Source organism: Protopterus annectens, chromosome 1.part1, assembly GCF_019279795.1.
Source record: "Protopterus annectens isolate FY-2018-M chromosome 1.part1, PAN1.0, whole genome shotgun sequence".
Lineage (NCBI taxonomy): Eukaryota > Metazoa > Chordata > Ceratodontiformes > Protopteridae > Protopterus > Protopterus annectens.
In genome coordinates this window covers 370,839,782-370,854,304 of record NC_056726.1, presented here as the reverse complement: position 1 = coordinate 370,854,304, position 14,523 = coordinate 370,839,782, and the positions used below count along the sequence as shown (strand labels likewise).

Sequence of the window (14,523 nt, the reverse complement as noted above, 5' to 3'; positions counted from 1 at the left end):
CAACATACCTTGGGACTCCTTAAACAAACCTGCTTGGGCAGAATCCAAAGATTTACAAGATTTACTGCCTTCTACAAGTCAAGTAACTAAACACTCTTTGCACTGTGATTTTGACGCCCTAGAAGCTTCTTGCAGGGCAGCAGTCACTGGATCTGTCATTAGATATGCATGGCTTAAGGAACAACCCCTGCCAGACCATGTGAAATCTAAATTGTTAGATGCCGTCTTGCACAAAGATAACTTATTTGGCACTAAGGCAGAAGAGGTCTTAAAGGAAGAAAAAACATCTATGCAAACAGACTTCTTACAGGTCCAGCCCCCCCCTAGATTCAGCAGGCATTGTCCCTCCAAGCACTGGTCCTTTATTGCTCCCAGTAAACAGGCCCAGCCTATGCCCTGTGGAAACAGATCCCCCAGGCAGCAGCCCCCAGAGAATGCAGAGATCTAAGCAGTGGACTACCTCCACTTCAAAACCAGGGCATTCTAGGCCACCCCCTTATGGTAAGAAGTCACAGTGACTCGCCTTCTCCCGACCTCCCCTCTGCCCATCTTCACTTACCCCAGGAGGAAAACTATCTTAGACTCAAGCACCTGGGCCACCATTACCAAGGACCAATGGGTTCTGAACATTGTCTCAGGGATACAAATTCTCTTTCCACACCCTTCCAACCCCAAAAGGGTTCCCAGATCTACCACCAAATCAGTAGGCAGAGGCACAAAAGCAAATCCATCCCCTGCTCTCTTTGAGGACAGTAGAGCACGTTCCTGCAGAACAGATAGGCCAAGGCTTCTACTCCAGACTTTTTCTGGTGCCCAGAAAAGAGGGCACCTGGTGCCCCATCCTCAAATTTATCCATTCTAAACACCTTCCTGGTGATCCCAAAATTCAAAATGTTCACCCTCCAGCAACTGCTACCCATGCTGTCCAAGGACGCTTGGCAGCCACCCTAGATCTAAGAGGTCTACCTCCACATTCCTGTCGGGGAATTGTGCAGGAAATATCTCCGCTTCGGGGCAGGATCTCAACACTTTCAGTTCTCTGCGCTTCCCTTTGGCTTCTGTACTGCTCCCAGAGTTTTCATAAAATGTCTGACTTCGGCCATTGCCTTTTGCAGACAAAGAAATATTCAAATTTACCCCCACTTAGACTACTGCCTTATTCAAGCAGACAGCCAGGAAAAGCTGCTCAAGTGCCTGGCCTTTGCAAAGACCAGGGAGGGTACACAATGAAAAGAAATCAAAACAGGTGCCCACCCAAAGAATAATCTTCCTGGGAGCAAGTCTGGACACAGCATCCCATTTGGCATACCTTACTGCAGAGAAACAAAATTTCCTGACAGCCTACTTCTCTCAGCTGGCCACCCAGGGCCCAGCTTCTGCAAGGAAAATCCTGCAATATGAGGAAACTTCAGTGGTACCTAAAGAGCCTTTGGTGTCAACACTCAAGACATGGAAACTCTTCTATCTATAACTCCTTGCCTCAAAGGAATTTCTTTGGGCAACAGCATGCTCCCACAACAAGGGACTGCCCTTCTCCCCCACCGCCCAGACCCTCACCACAGATGGACGGCAGGTGCATACAGGGCCAATGGAGCCCACAGCAAATCCCCCTGCACATCAGTCAAAAAGAGATGATGGCTGTGCAGCATGCCTTGATAGCTTTCAAACCCTTTTCTCTCTCCAGGGGTTCTCCTAATCAAAACAGACACCACTGTGCTGTGGTACATCAACAAGCAGGGAGGAACTCACTCCTACCCTCTATGCAGGCTGGCCATGACCCTTTGGATCACAGCCTCTTCCATGCAACTACACTTGTTAGCACAATACCTACCAGGCTCTCTCAGCTCCCTGGCAGACCAATTAAGCAGAAACCTTTTGGACCCACATGAGTGTCAGCTCAACTGAAGTACCTTCACCTTAACGCAGAAGTGGGGAACCGCAAAGGTCAACCTGTTTGCCTCCCACACCAACCATCAGCTCAGCAAATTCTGCACCAGGGAGCATCACTGCATGGCTTGGAAAGTGGATGCCCTGTCCTTCCCCTGGGTCAACCTCTTGTCCTATGCCTTTCCTCCCCTACCTCTCATCCCCAGGGTACTGCTCATAAGGGGGGAAAAACCAAGGACCGTTCCTATAGCTGCAGACTGGCCCCGACAACACTCGTACCCCTTGCTGGGCAGCCTGTCCCCACTGCCTCCATGGCATCTTCCTCAGATTCCAAACCTAACCCAGAAGGAAGGGGAATTCATGCATCCCCAATTGCGGATGCTCGGTTTGGCAGTTTGCTTCAGGGTTAGGGAATAAGCCAATCTACCATTCTCAGTAAACTGGTTCTGGACGTTATCCGTGAGGCCAGATGCCCTAGCACCAGAAAGTCTTGTGCAGATAAATGGAAAAGGTTCTGCACCTGGATCCAGGCTAAGGGGGCCAATATGGCACAGCCCTCCATCCCTTTCATCCTGGATTACTTAGCTGACCTACTACACAGTGGCCTCTCTCTCCTCTATAAAAAAAATTCATGCCTCTGCTATTTCTGCTCATTTTCCCACTGAGCAGCCCCTTTCCTCACACCCTTTGATCAAACCGTTCCTCAGAGTGGCTAGCAACTTGATGCCCCCCAGAAGGGCACCAACGCCAGCTTGGGACCTTAACTTTGTTTTGGAAAAGCTCACCTTGCCTCCTTTCGAACCAGCTTATTCTGCAGAGCTAAAATTTTTCTCCTGGAAGACAGCATTCCTTCTGGCCATTGCTTCAGCCAGAAGAGTCTGAGCTGCAAGCACTCATGGCTGTGGAACCTTTCATCTTCCATGCAGACCGGGTATCCCTCAGAACTAACCCATCCTTTGTGCCCAAGGTGGTGTCCAGTGTGGCTCTCAGCCAATCCTTTCATTTGCCCACCTTCTTTCCTAATCCCAGAACAAGGGGGAAAGGATTCTTCACACTCTAGATTTGCACAGACAGCCCAGATACTATCTGGACAGGACTAAATCCTTCAGAAAATCTTATCAGCTGCTGGTTAGCTTTGCTACAGAGGCAGAAGGCAAAGCCATCTCTAAGCAAACCATTTCCAAATGGATAGCACACTGCATCCGTTTCAGCTACAAACCACATGGTAAGCCTCCGCCAAGGGGGGTCAGGACACACTCCACTAGAGCAGCCTCCACCTCTGCAGCTTTCCCCACCAGGAACATCCTCGACATCTGTTCATACTTTTACCAAGCATTACAACCTGCCTCTCTTCTCCAAATACAGGGCAGGGTTCGCCTTTGCAATCTTGCAGGACATACTAGCCAGCCCCTAGTTTCCTTGACTGCCTCCACCCATTTCCTCAGCTTTGGGAATCTAACCAAGTGTGATGACTACAACAGTGAAACACAAAGAACACAGTACAGTTGTGTACGCTTACCATAAATGTAGATGTCAGTGTGTATTACTGTTGCAGTCCTGATTTCTCTCCCTCCGTCCCCCTTTTCTCTTTTTCTTCCTTTCCTTCCTTGTTCTCCTTTCCTTACAAGGGACATATTGGTATTTATTTTCCACTGGTGGGGTTCTGTCACCAGAACCTGGCCTCCTACTTTGGGGGCTCCTGACAGGTTAGGGCAAGAACTGATGTAATGGCATCGGCTACCTTATTTTATACTCATGATGACCTCACATCAGTCCTCAAGCGACAGCAACCAACGCAGGTATTCGGGTCAACTGAGGGCTTACCCTGGCAGGGATAACCCAAATATGATGACTGCAATAGTGAATACACTCAAACATCTACATTTATGGTAAGTGCACTCAACTGTACTGTCTGCAGTTTCCAGGATCTGTAGAGGGCCCACGAATGGGCAAAGGGATGACTGTTGATCTGCATTCATAGGTTCATAGGTAGGTACTAGGTTATCTGCCCTAGGGCATTTATAAGCCTAGTCAGAATGTTGGCTTTCGCCACCCTTTTAGACTAGATTCCTGAGCCTCTGTCCAGCAGGGCCATAGAAGTGATCCCAGGAGTAAATTTACAATTTCCCATACACTCATCAAGATTTCTCTTGAAGAGGGTCAGCAAGGGGCTCTGCCTAACAAGAACCGGGATTCTATTCCAGAGCGAGGAAAGCCTCTGGGGTATGAATCTGTCCCTCCAGCATGTCCTATTTATTGTTGTGCTGAGGTTTAAATCCATGGAGTGTGTTGGATTTGGCTTTCTTGAGGTGGATCATGTCCATCAATTCCGGTTAGACATGGCCTTGTACGTCAGGAAGAGATCGCCTCTGAGTAGGCGGTAAGCAACTGAGTAGAGTTGTAGTTTCTTTAGTAGAGTAGCATAGGCCATCTGTTTGAGGCCCACGATCCTCTTGGTGAGGTACTTTTGAGGTGTCTCCAGCTGTTGCAGGTGTCTGATAAGATTCATCCCAAATGGAGCATTGTACTCTGTTAAGGGCTTGATGAGCGATGAGTAGAGGGGCACAGTGACCTCTTGATCTAGATGTGAACCCTTTTGTGATTAGGTGAGCTATATAGAAGGTTTTTCTAACCACTTTGGCAATGTGATTGTCAAAGGAGAAGTTACTATCTACTTGGGTTCCCAGATCCCTAATTACTTCCATACTTAATGGATTACCTCCTGTGTGGTAGTTTGTGGGTACTTTGTTTTTTCCCAAAGGGGATAACTATGCACTTTTTGGCATTTAGCTTGAGGCCATGGTTCTGACACCAGGTATCCGTCTCTGTAAGACCCTTCTTGGAGGATGCTTGTGTCGGCTGGAGAGTCGATTATGGCTCCCAGCTTGCAATCATCTGCGAACTTGGTCAGCCACAGTACCTCAGAGAAGTATATACCAAACAAGAGGGGTCCCAGGACTGAGCCCTGTGGGACACCACTTGTAACCGGTTTAGAGTCGGACATGGCACCCGCAACTCTGACCATGTGAGTTCTATCCCTGAGCCAGATTGCAACCCATTTTGTGACATATGGGTTGATATTTAAACTGGTAAGCTTATTTATGATGCCAGAGTGGGGTATTGTGTCGAAGGCCTTTGCGAGGTCGAGATAGGCTGTGTGGACTACCTTTCCCTCATCTATGGCTTTGGTAGTTATTTCAAAAAAGTCAACTAGGTTTAGGAGGCAAGATCTGCCTTTAACAAAGCCGAATTGGGTAGGGTCCAGTGTCCGGAGGTTGCCAATGTCTTTGTTTATGCGATCCATGATGATGCGCTCCATAGCCTTGCAGACCAGGTTAGTCAGGCTTATGGGGCGATAGTTCCCGGGATCCGTTGTGGCGCCAACTTTGTGGAGTGGGATTACTGTTGCTGCATGCCATTCTTTGAGTATGTAACCTGTGGTAAGGCTGAGTTGGAACAGTGAGTTTGTGTGAGGGTTTAGTTCTTTTTGGGCTCGTGTAAGACGCAGCCCGGGATACCATCTGGTCCTGTTGATGCTGTGTTTTTTACTTTGGAAAGAGCTGCTTTCACCTGTGTCTGATGTCTGGGGGACTGCTTTCTTCTGGGATAGACGGGCCCTTTTGGGGGGGGGGGGTAAAGTGCACTGAACCTGTCTACCAAGGATGTTGGTAATGTCAGTGGGTTCAGTGTATTTTGTGCCATTTTGCACCAGCTCAGAGCAGATCTGAGAGTTGCCACCCAGACTCGACGTAGCTAAAGAACGAGTCTTTGGCGATTTTTCTTTCAAAGTTAGCCTTTGATGTTTTTATGATGGAGCAAAGTTTCTTGCTAATACTGATCAGGGATGCCTTCCCTTTTTGGGATTTTAATCTGTCATGTAATAGTTTCCTCCTCCTGTTGTATAGCTTATTTATGGCCGGGTTCCACCAGACTGGTCTCCTGTTTTTGGAAGAGTGAGCCTTGGTTTTACTTGGGATGGCACGATCCATGCATTCCTGTAGGTGCTAGAGTGCATTTGTAAAGGATTCTGCGGTTTGGATAGCATTTCCATTTGCCCGGGGGGCTTTGAAACTTTCCACCTCGGTCTTGAAGTATGAAGTTTGCTTTTGAGAGATTTTTCACAGTGGTTTCCTTGGCTGGTGGTGGGGTCGGGATGTGGATGCCCATTGTGATTAGTTTGTGGTCTGATCTTGCCAACAAGGGGTTTACCTCTGGTGTGGAACACTGATCCCCCATGTTGGTGATGACCAGGTCCAATATGTTGTCCCCTCTTGTGGGAGTGGTCACCAGTTGTTCCATGGCATTTGAGTTTATAAACTCCAGGAACCATTGGACAAAAAAGTTGGGACTTGAGTAGTTTTCCCAGTCAATGTTTGGTAGTTGAAATCCCCCAGTATCATGGTGTTTGATAAGACATTCATATTCTCCAATGTTCTCAGGAATGCCGAGTGGGGGTCCTGAGACAAGGTGGGTGATCTGTAGCAGGCTACAAACTGAAAAGCAGTTTTGCCCACTGTTAGTTGCTCATGGAGGGTCTCGTGCAGTGCCACTAACCTGGAGATGTGGGTATCCTTGATGAAGATGGATACTCCCCCACCTTTAGTATTTCGGTCCGAGTTCTGGGGCCGAAAAGTATGGTATGAGTTGAGTCCTGGTAGTGCTGGGGTGCTCTCTGGAGCCTTGAACCAGGTTTCTGTTACTGCACATATATCTATTTTCTCCATACTGAGGAGTGCCTTGAGTGCGTGCATCTTGAGGTTTAGACTTCTGGCATTGAATAGCATTATCCTTAGTTTTTTGTTTCTGGTATTGTCTATGGAGGTGGGTTTGTCTTTTGAGCCTTGCCTAAAAAAGGCACTATGGGGGTTGCAAGAGCCTTAGCCAGTATTCAAAAGCCTAAGGGTGACAGGTGCAAGCCGTCTCTGGCGAAGCAACATGGCTTGTCAAGCATGTCATCCCAGGCTGACAGACACTGGATCCCCTTTGAATGACACCAATAGCTTAGCCAATTGTTAAAAGTGATAATTTTGTCTTTATACTGTGGCATCATTCTTGGTGAGGGCAAGTTGCTATTCAGGGTCAGGGTCATACCGGCCTGGGCTACATGATCATAGAGCTCCTCTGTCTCTCCATGTGGTCCAGGGAGGTACGTCTCAGGTCATTCACACCAACATGGACAATGACCGTCTTATTTGTACCTGCTGTGGAGTGACCTGAATGCTTGTGTTATGTGGCGGATCCTGGCACCTGACAGGCAGCTTAGTGTCCTTGTTCAGTCTGTTGAGCTGTTGAGCAGTAGTGTGACTGACAATAGTCTCCTATTACTAGTGTATTAGGTGTGTTATTTAGCCTTATGGGCTGCATTTGTGTGGCACACTGACTTTGTGCAGTATGTGATGCATGAAAGTTGTTGTGGGGTAGTGGTTATTTGGATGTCTGCTTTGGAGGTCTCTGCTGCTTTGGTAGATTTTTATTTAGAGCCTCCCGAGTATGTTTTTGTGAGTTTGTCATGTTTGCTGATGCGATTGGTCTATGGTGAGACTGGTTGTGTGGTGTGAGTGGTTTCCTTCTCCTCCTGACTCTACCAGTCTTGGTTTGAGAGAGCTCGACCTCCAGTTTTGCTGTTATAGTTGCATCTCACATATATTTGAGTTTGTTGGAAGGAGGAGAGGGTTGTCTGTGTACATAAGGCAATTGTAACATTGCCTCAAGATTCCCAGATTCACCAGCTGGACTGGAGAGTATACCTGAAATTGCACTTTGGACATGCCTGGATAGTTTTTTTTATAAAAAAAAAAAAAAACTGATTTATTGTCTGTCCGGAATGGACGAATAAGGAGCCTTGTACTTCTGGGTAGTAAAAGTGGGTCTAGTGTTATAGTTTGTTAGTGCTTACTAAATAATTTGAGCAAGTGCTGGGTTGTAGAAGGGAGGTAGAGTGCTTACTTTGAGAGTTAGACTAGTTCTAAGGGAAAAAGTTGAAGAACAGACTTTGTGGAGCCGGGAATACTTTAAACCACCTTAAACAGCGCTGTGCAGTGCACAAATGTGGGTTTTAACGCAGGGAGCTTGAAAGAGATGGGAATTAGCCCAAAACGGCCAATAAGCTACTAGTTACTGGGCTGAGACCACTCCTCCAGGGTCAGATAGGCTGCTCAAAGCTCCCCACTCTTACTGGTGAACAGAGAAGCTTCCTCCTATCTAATCTAAGTAAGGATATGGGCAACACAGAAACTTGTACCACAGCCCAGAATTCAGCAAAACCTGAAATCTGGACTACTCTAGTTCAGAAAAGGTGGGAAACAAGGATATATTTTTTTTTTTTTTTGCTTTTTTTCAACAGAACAGTAACTTAACAAGAAACACTGTAAATGCTTTAAACAGGCATAAATCCTGTTTGGAGGCTATAGTTAACAGTTTGAGGGGCCTGATGGCATGTTTCATGCTGTTTAGGTGTCCTGGGATATTGTTTGAGCTCACTGCCATAGATCATTAAGGATCTATGTTCTAGTATAGCGGGGGTGGTGGGGTATATTTGGTATTTCCAGAGGGAAGGTTAAGGGAGAGACGAGGATGGAAGAAAAGGACATCTATGGTTAGATTTTACACTGCTATTCTTTCACAACACTAAACTACTTCGGTGGTTTAAGCTATAACTTTGAGCTTAGTTTGGTGGTTATTTGGATTGGACTTGCATGTGCCATTTGCATATCATTGGTGGTTCTGCAGTGAATAATTCAGTCTATAAAAGTAAGTTTCTAGTTTGAAGTCTTGTAGCTGTGCAATTTATTTTCTAAGCTTGTATCACAGTGAGCAAGTTAAATGAACTTCAGGCAGGCTATGCATGTTTAAATTCCTGCAGCCTTCACTTGTTTGTTGATTGCTTCTTTGGATGGACAGAAGACAGGCTGTATTTTAATATCTATCTGGTTTTAGCCTAAAGCTAAATGTTTATTTTTATGATTAGTACCCTTGCTGTGGAGGAAAGGAGACGCTTGGAAGCCAGGATTGCTCAGCTAGAGGAAGAACTAGAGGAAGAGCAAAGCAACATGGAAATGGTCAATGACAGGCTTAAGAAATCTGGTCTTCAGGTAAGGTCTTTCTGGTTTATTTAAATGTAGTCTAGTTTCATCAGTTCATTCTTTTTCCAGGAACCTGATTAATCCATTTCAGGGTTGTGGAGAGTAAGAGCCTATACTGACAAGTCAGCTCAAAGCTGTGAACTAGTCTTAAATAGGGTAGTGGCCATTTGTAGGGTGCACACACACTTATTCACTCTGTCCCTGCTGGCAATTTAGTTCATCTACTGTATGTATTTAGGATGTTGAAGAAAACTGGATTACTTGGTATGAGCCCATGTGGACACTGTTTGTCCAGACTCTACAGTGAAGGTACTATAGTCAAGACCTGAACTGTCAGAACCAAGCAGTGAGAGGCAGCAATTAAATGCTATGCCAGTCTCCTACTTTTTTGTGCATCAGAATTTGAGCCCAAAAGTGATTGGTTTTCCTGAGCTCAGTTGGAGAGCATCTTTTTAAGAATTGACGTTATACTTGTGAAGTCTTATTTGCACATTAATACCTGTAAGTCAGAGCCTCAGTCTTCCACAAAGATATATGGTACAACTCGGAACCAACCCATCATTCATACTCTGAACCAGTTTCAAATTGGACAGGTCACTTTCCAGTGTTTACCCCATACCACCCAGTTGCATCCTGTCCTCATTTAACTAAAACTTTACCACTAGTCCATTGTAGACATGCTCCTGCTCTGAAGTGCAGACAGAAAAAAAAGTGTCAGATTTTACAGAATCTGGATCTCTTCTCAGAGGCCTGGGTTAGCCTCACCAAACCTTAGAGTGCGACAGTGTGTGCTAAAATCTGGAGGCAGATCTGTAAAGCTGAATATTTGCATTACATTGCTGCATTTGGGGTCCATTCCTGCGTTTTTTTAGTAGAGGGTGAACCATTTAGTTCTGCTGAGCAAGTTTGTTTTGTAATTAAGAAAAAAAATCCATTGAAAGGGAAAACACTGACGTTTGCCATGGTTATTTAGAATTCTATAAACATTAAGTACACTGTAGTATATGCTTTGCTGCTTCATTAGCAAAAAACAATATGCCAGCTGTTTGTAGTAGCTTTGTGTTCATGCCAGCTGTTACATGAGAGCATAACAGTACCTAATACCTTTTTCATGTTCATGTGGGTATACAGAATATTCTTGTAACTATTGCTGTAAACTGGCTAACCATTGTGTCTGGGAATTTCTTGTGAAAAGGTAGGATTAAAGGTAGCTTGCGTCCAATTCCATTGAAAAGTCCTGACTGCATGAACAGTAATACAATGGTGTAACATTGTCGCAGAGGCAGGGTCAGGTGATAGGATGTTTAAAGTTTGATCCCCTCAAAGTGGGCAACAGAGTGAAATATATATACATGTCACTCAGATGAGCGCACACCTTTAAGTAAACGTTGTATGTGTGGTGTGAACTATAGATATCCAACTGCACAAGGTTGGTTGATTTTTTTTTTTAACTGTGGAAAGTGTTACCTGGTGTTGGGAGAATATCATGAAGTACGGCCTAATGTGTTAAGATTATGGTGCTAAAAATTGTTTGCATATGATGCTTTTACAGCCCAATCTTTTTGAGCAACATTTAAAAACTAGCCACCTTAATTGGTTAAACCTGCTTAATATTGGCTAATGTAATTTTATTTATTTGCTAGGTGGACTCGCTGACAGCTGAGCTAACTGCTGAGCGCAGCAATGCCCAGAAGAGTGAGAATGCACGTCAACAGTTAGACCGACAGAACAAAGAGCTGAAGGCTAAGCTGCAAGAAATGGAAAATATGATGAAGAACAAATTCAAAGCTAACATGACGGCCTTGGAGGCTAAAATTGCACAATTGGAGGAACAATTAGATATTGAGAGCAAGTAGGTGTCCCACCTCCCTTCCTCTTAGTAGCAAATTTAGTACTGCATTATGTTTTTATTGGTAAAGTTATGTAGATTTTCTGTTGCAAAATTGCATGTGCCAATAGTTGCATATTAATGGGGTATATGCCTTTCAGGACATTTCTTAGTGTTTCTTCCCTTGAGTTTTTTCACTACATAGTGTTTGTTCAGTGCAGCTTTTCATTCAGCAGTTGAATGTCCTTCCCTTTACATTTGTCAGGCTTATTTACTTGAAGTTGGTCCTTCTTGCTCCGTTATTATGCCATGTATGCTGGTAAGCCAACATCACCTGAAAGACTGCAGTTCTATATTTTAATTTTTTCCTCCAAAAACTGTTATGCTTGAAGCACTATTTATGCAGCCAAGAGAACCTTACAATCAAAAACTGATATTCTTAAGCTACTGAGTCTTAATAAATATTAATGCTGTGTCACTACCCTTCCTCAGGCCACACCTCCACCCAGGAATGTCATACTAGACAATCCCAGAGTAAATCTGAATCTCATCCAGTCATCCAAGACATTCGTCATAAGATCACTGTTGTAATATTGCTGATTCATGAGACATCTACTGTTGTAATATTGCTGATTCATGAGACGTCATGTGCTAAAGCCAATGTTCATCCAGCCAGTTTGCAGAAGCGTTGTTCCCTTCACCTTGTGCTGTACATCTCACCTATGCCCAAGGCTGTGTTGGTATTTATGGGTATGTATGACCGCAGTAAAAATTAGAAACTTCTTGCTGCCAGTCCATGAGTGAAGTTTGCATTACTGTCAGACAAATTTTTCCTGCTACAGTTGCTTTGGGCAGCCGAGTACCCCTTCAGGGATCCTTCCTGTGTCATTTTTCTGAAAAATGTACTTTTCATGACGGCTAAGAAGGGAACGGAATTGTCAGCTATACAGGTTGCCATCCAAGCTTTGAAAACCACGGAATCAGAAGTACTCTGAGGAAGATTGCCGATAGCATCTTGATCATGTGGCACATCAGCAGGGAGGCACACATCAACAGTTTGTGCAGGATGGCATTAACCTGGGAGATGGCAAAGGACATTGTGCTGGTAGCAATTTTACATAAGGAAAGCTTGGGCTACCAGCTAAGTAGAATCTCATTGGACCCCCACAGATGGGCCCTGTACACACTATTTTTTTTCACCATTAAACTGGAGTTTGCAGAGATCTTTTTTTTTTCTTTTTACATCTCCCCAATCAAATGTTTTGTGCAATGGATGCCTTCTGCCAGCTGGAGGGACAGATTATTTTATGCTTTTCTGGACTCGATCCAAAGGATGATCCAGAAGAGACATTGAGGAGCATCCGAGAATGATCCTCATTCCACCTCTTTGGATAAGAGCATTGGTTCTCCTACCTGTTGCAGCTGGCAAGAGAACCAATGTCTTATCCAAACTGACGTGCTAAGGGGGGGGGGGGGTATGGCTTCCCCTGTCAGTTATCAACCCTTGGTCTGGAAGCCTGGTAACAGTAACCCTTCTACTGTGCAGACACCCGTTTTCTGAAGTCATGCATGACAGCAGTAGAGTCCAGGAAACCCATTACTAGGAAATGGTATCTGGCGAAACAGAAAAGATTCTGTGATGCCAAATGAGCCTAAAAACATGTGCAGAAGTAGTCATGGATGTTCTTCGCATTCAATGTTACAGTACTAATCCTTGGGACTTCCTGCCATGCAGAAGCCTTTGGCTAGCCTGATTTCCTGAGGCTTAGCAACATCCCAAGCTGACAAACATTTTATGACTGACTGGGACATTGGGGTATATAAAAGGTTTTGCGTGTGTTCATAGGTTTATAGGTGTGTACTAGGCTAATGGCCATGGAGCATTAACAAGCCTAGCCCATAGGATTACCCTGGCATCGTGCCACCCAACATCAGTTCCCAGTGCCTCTGTCGAGTAGAGCCACTGGAGTGATCCCCGGGGTGAATTTTCTATTTCCCATCCACTCATCAAGATTTCTCTTGAAGATGACCAGTGAGGTGCTCTGTTTGACGTGTATGGGAAGTCTATTCCATAGCATAGGCAGTCTCTGGGTTATGAACCTGTCCCTCCAGCATGTTCTGTTGATTGTTGTAATGAGGTTGAGGTCTCTGGAGCTTGTAGTGCAGTAGGGATTGAGATTTCTTTAGATGTAGCATTTCTAACAGAGCTGGGTCGGACATGGCTTTGTAAGCCAAGCAGAGATTGCCTCTAAGTAGGTGATAATAGAAGGAGAATAGTTGGAGTTTTTTTGTCTGTCCATGTAGGACAAGTGTTTAGGGGCTAGGATCCTCTTTGTGAGGTAAATTTGCGGCATCTCCAGTTGCAGGTGTCTAGTGAGGTACATGCCAAATGGGGCATTGTACTCTGGCCTAATGAGGGAAGAGTAGAGGGAGACAATGACCTCTTTCTTCGTGGATGCAAAACCCTTAGTAATGAGATGTGACACACAGGACTTTCTGACCACAGTGCAATGTGGTGGTCAAGAGAGGCTGCTGTCAACCTTTGTTCCCAGATCTCTTATAACGCCACACCTTTTGTGTTCAGTGGACAACCATCGATGTGATAATTCATGGTAACTGGGTTTTTCCCAAAGGGGATGAAACCTTTTATGGCATTGAGCTTAAGGCCATGGTTCTGACACCAGTCCGTCTCAGTGAGGCCTTTCTATAGGATATCAACATCACTTGGGGGTGTTAATATTGGCTCCCAACTTGCAGTCATCTGTAAACTGTCAGCCAAAATCTGTTCGTGTTGGCCTGGACTTCTGAGAAGTAGATACCACACAGAAGAGGACCCAGGACCGATCCCTGTGGGAATCCATTTGTGACTGGTCGACAGGCTGATTTGGAGTCAGCTGCTTACTGTGGGTTCTGTGAGCCAGTTTGCAACCCACCTAAGTGATACAGGGGTTGATGCCTAGCTTAGTGAGTTTTTCTGGGATTCCTGAGTGGGGAATGGTATCAAAGGCCTTGGCCAGATCAAGGTAGGCTTGTATGAACCACCTTGCTTTCATCCACAGCTCTGGTGACCGACTCAAAGAAGTCAACCAAGTAGAGCAGGCATGGTCCACCCTTTACAAAACCAAACTGTGTGGGATCCAGAGTTCGGAGCTTCCCTATATCCTTGTTTATTAGGTCAATGATGCGTTCCATAGCTATGCATCTCAAATTTGTTAGGCTAATGAGGCGATAGTTCACAGGGTCTGTAGTCACTCCAACTTTGTAGAGAGGGAGGACTGTAGCAGTGCACCATTCGGTAGGGACAAAGCCGGAGGTGAGGCTGTGATTGAACGGGGAACACAGTTAAGGTGCCAGTTCACTCTGTAGTTCATGTAGAAAACAGGCAGGGATATTGTCAGGTCCCATAGAAGCTGTATTCTTGGCCTTGGACAGTGCTGTTTTAACATGTGCAGCTGTAATACTGGGTGCCTGGTAACCTACTGGTATTGTGATTGGTCCTTTTGGGGGGGGGGGGTAAAGTTCGCACTGAATCTGTCAGCCAGTATATTGGCAATATCTGTTGGCTCAGTATAGGAGGTACCATTGTGCAGTAGCTCAGAGCACATTTGGGTATTGCCGTGGAGATTCTTTACATAACTGTAGAAGGCCTTGTGGTTGTCTTTACAATCTGCTGCTTTTCTGTTTTCATAGCTAGCTTTAGAGGATGTTATGTGGGATCTCAACTTT

General features: G+C 45.2%; 1 protein-coding gene across 1 annotated transcript in view; it reads left to right on the top strand.

The window, feature by feature from the left end:
* The window catches only part of MYH9 (myosin heavy chain 9), a 1,134,272-nt gene that overhangs the window by 1,018,670 nt on the left and 101,079 nt on the right, over nt 1–14,523 (top strand). Inside the window, exons 39-40 of the mRNA XM_044075327.1 lie at nt 8,855–8,978; nt 10,613–10,821. Of these exons, the coding sequence (XP_043931262.1) occupies nt 8,855–8,978; nt 10,613–10,821 (333 nt within the window). The remainder of the gene's footprint in view (nt 1–8,854; nt 8,979–10,612; nt 10,822–14,523) is intronic.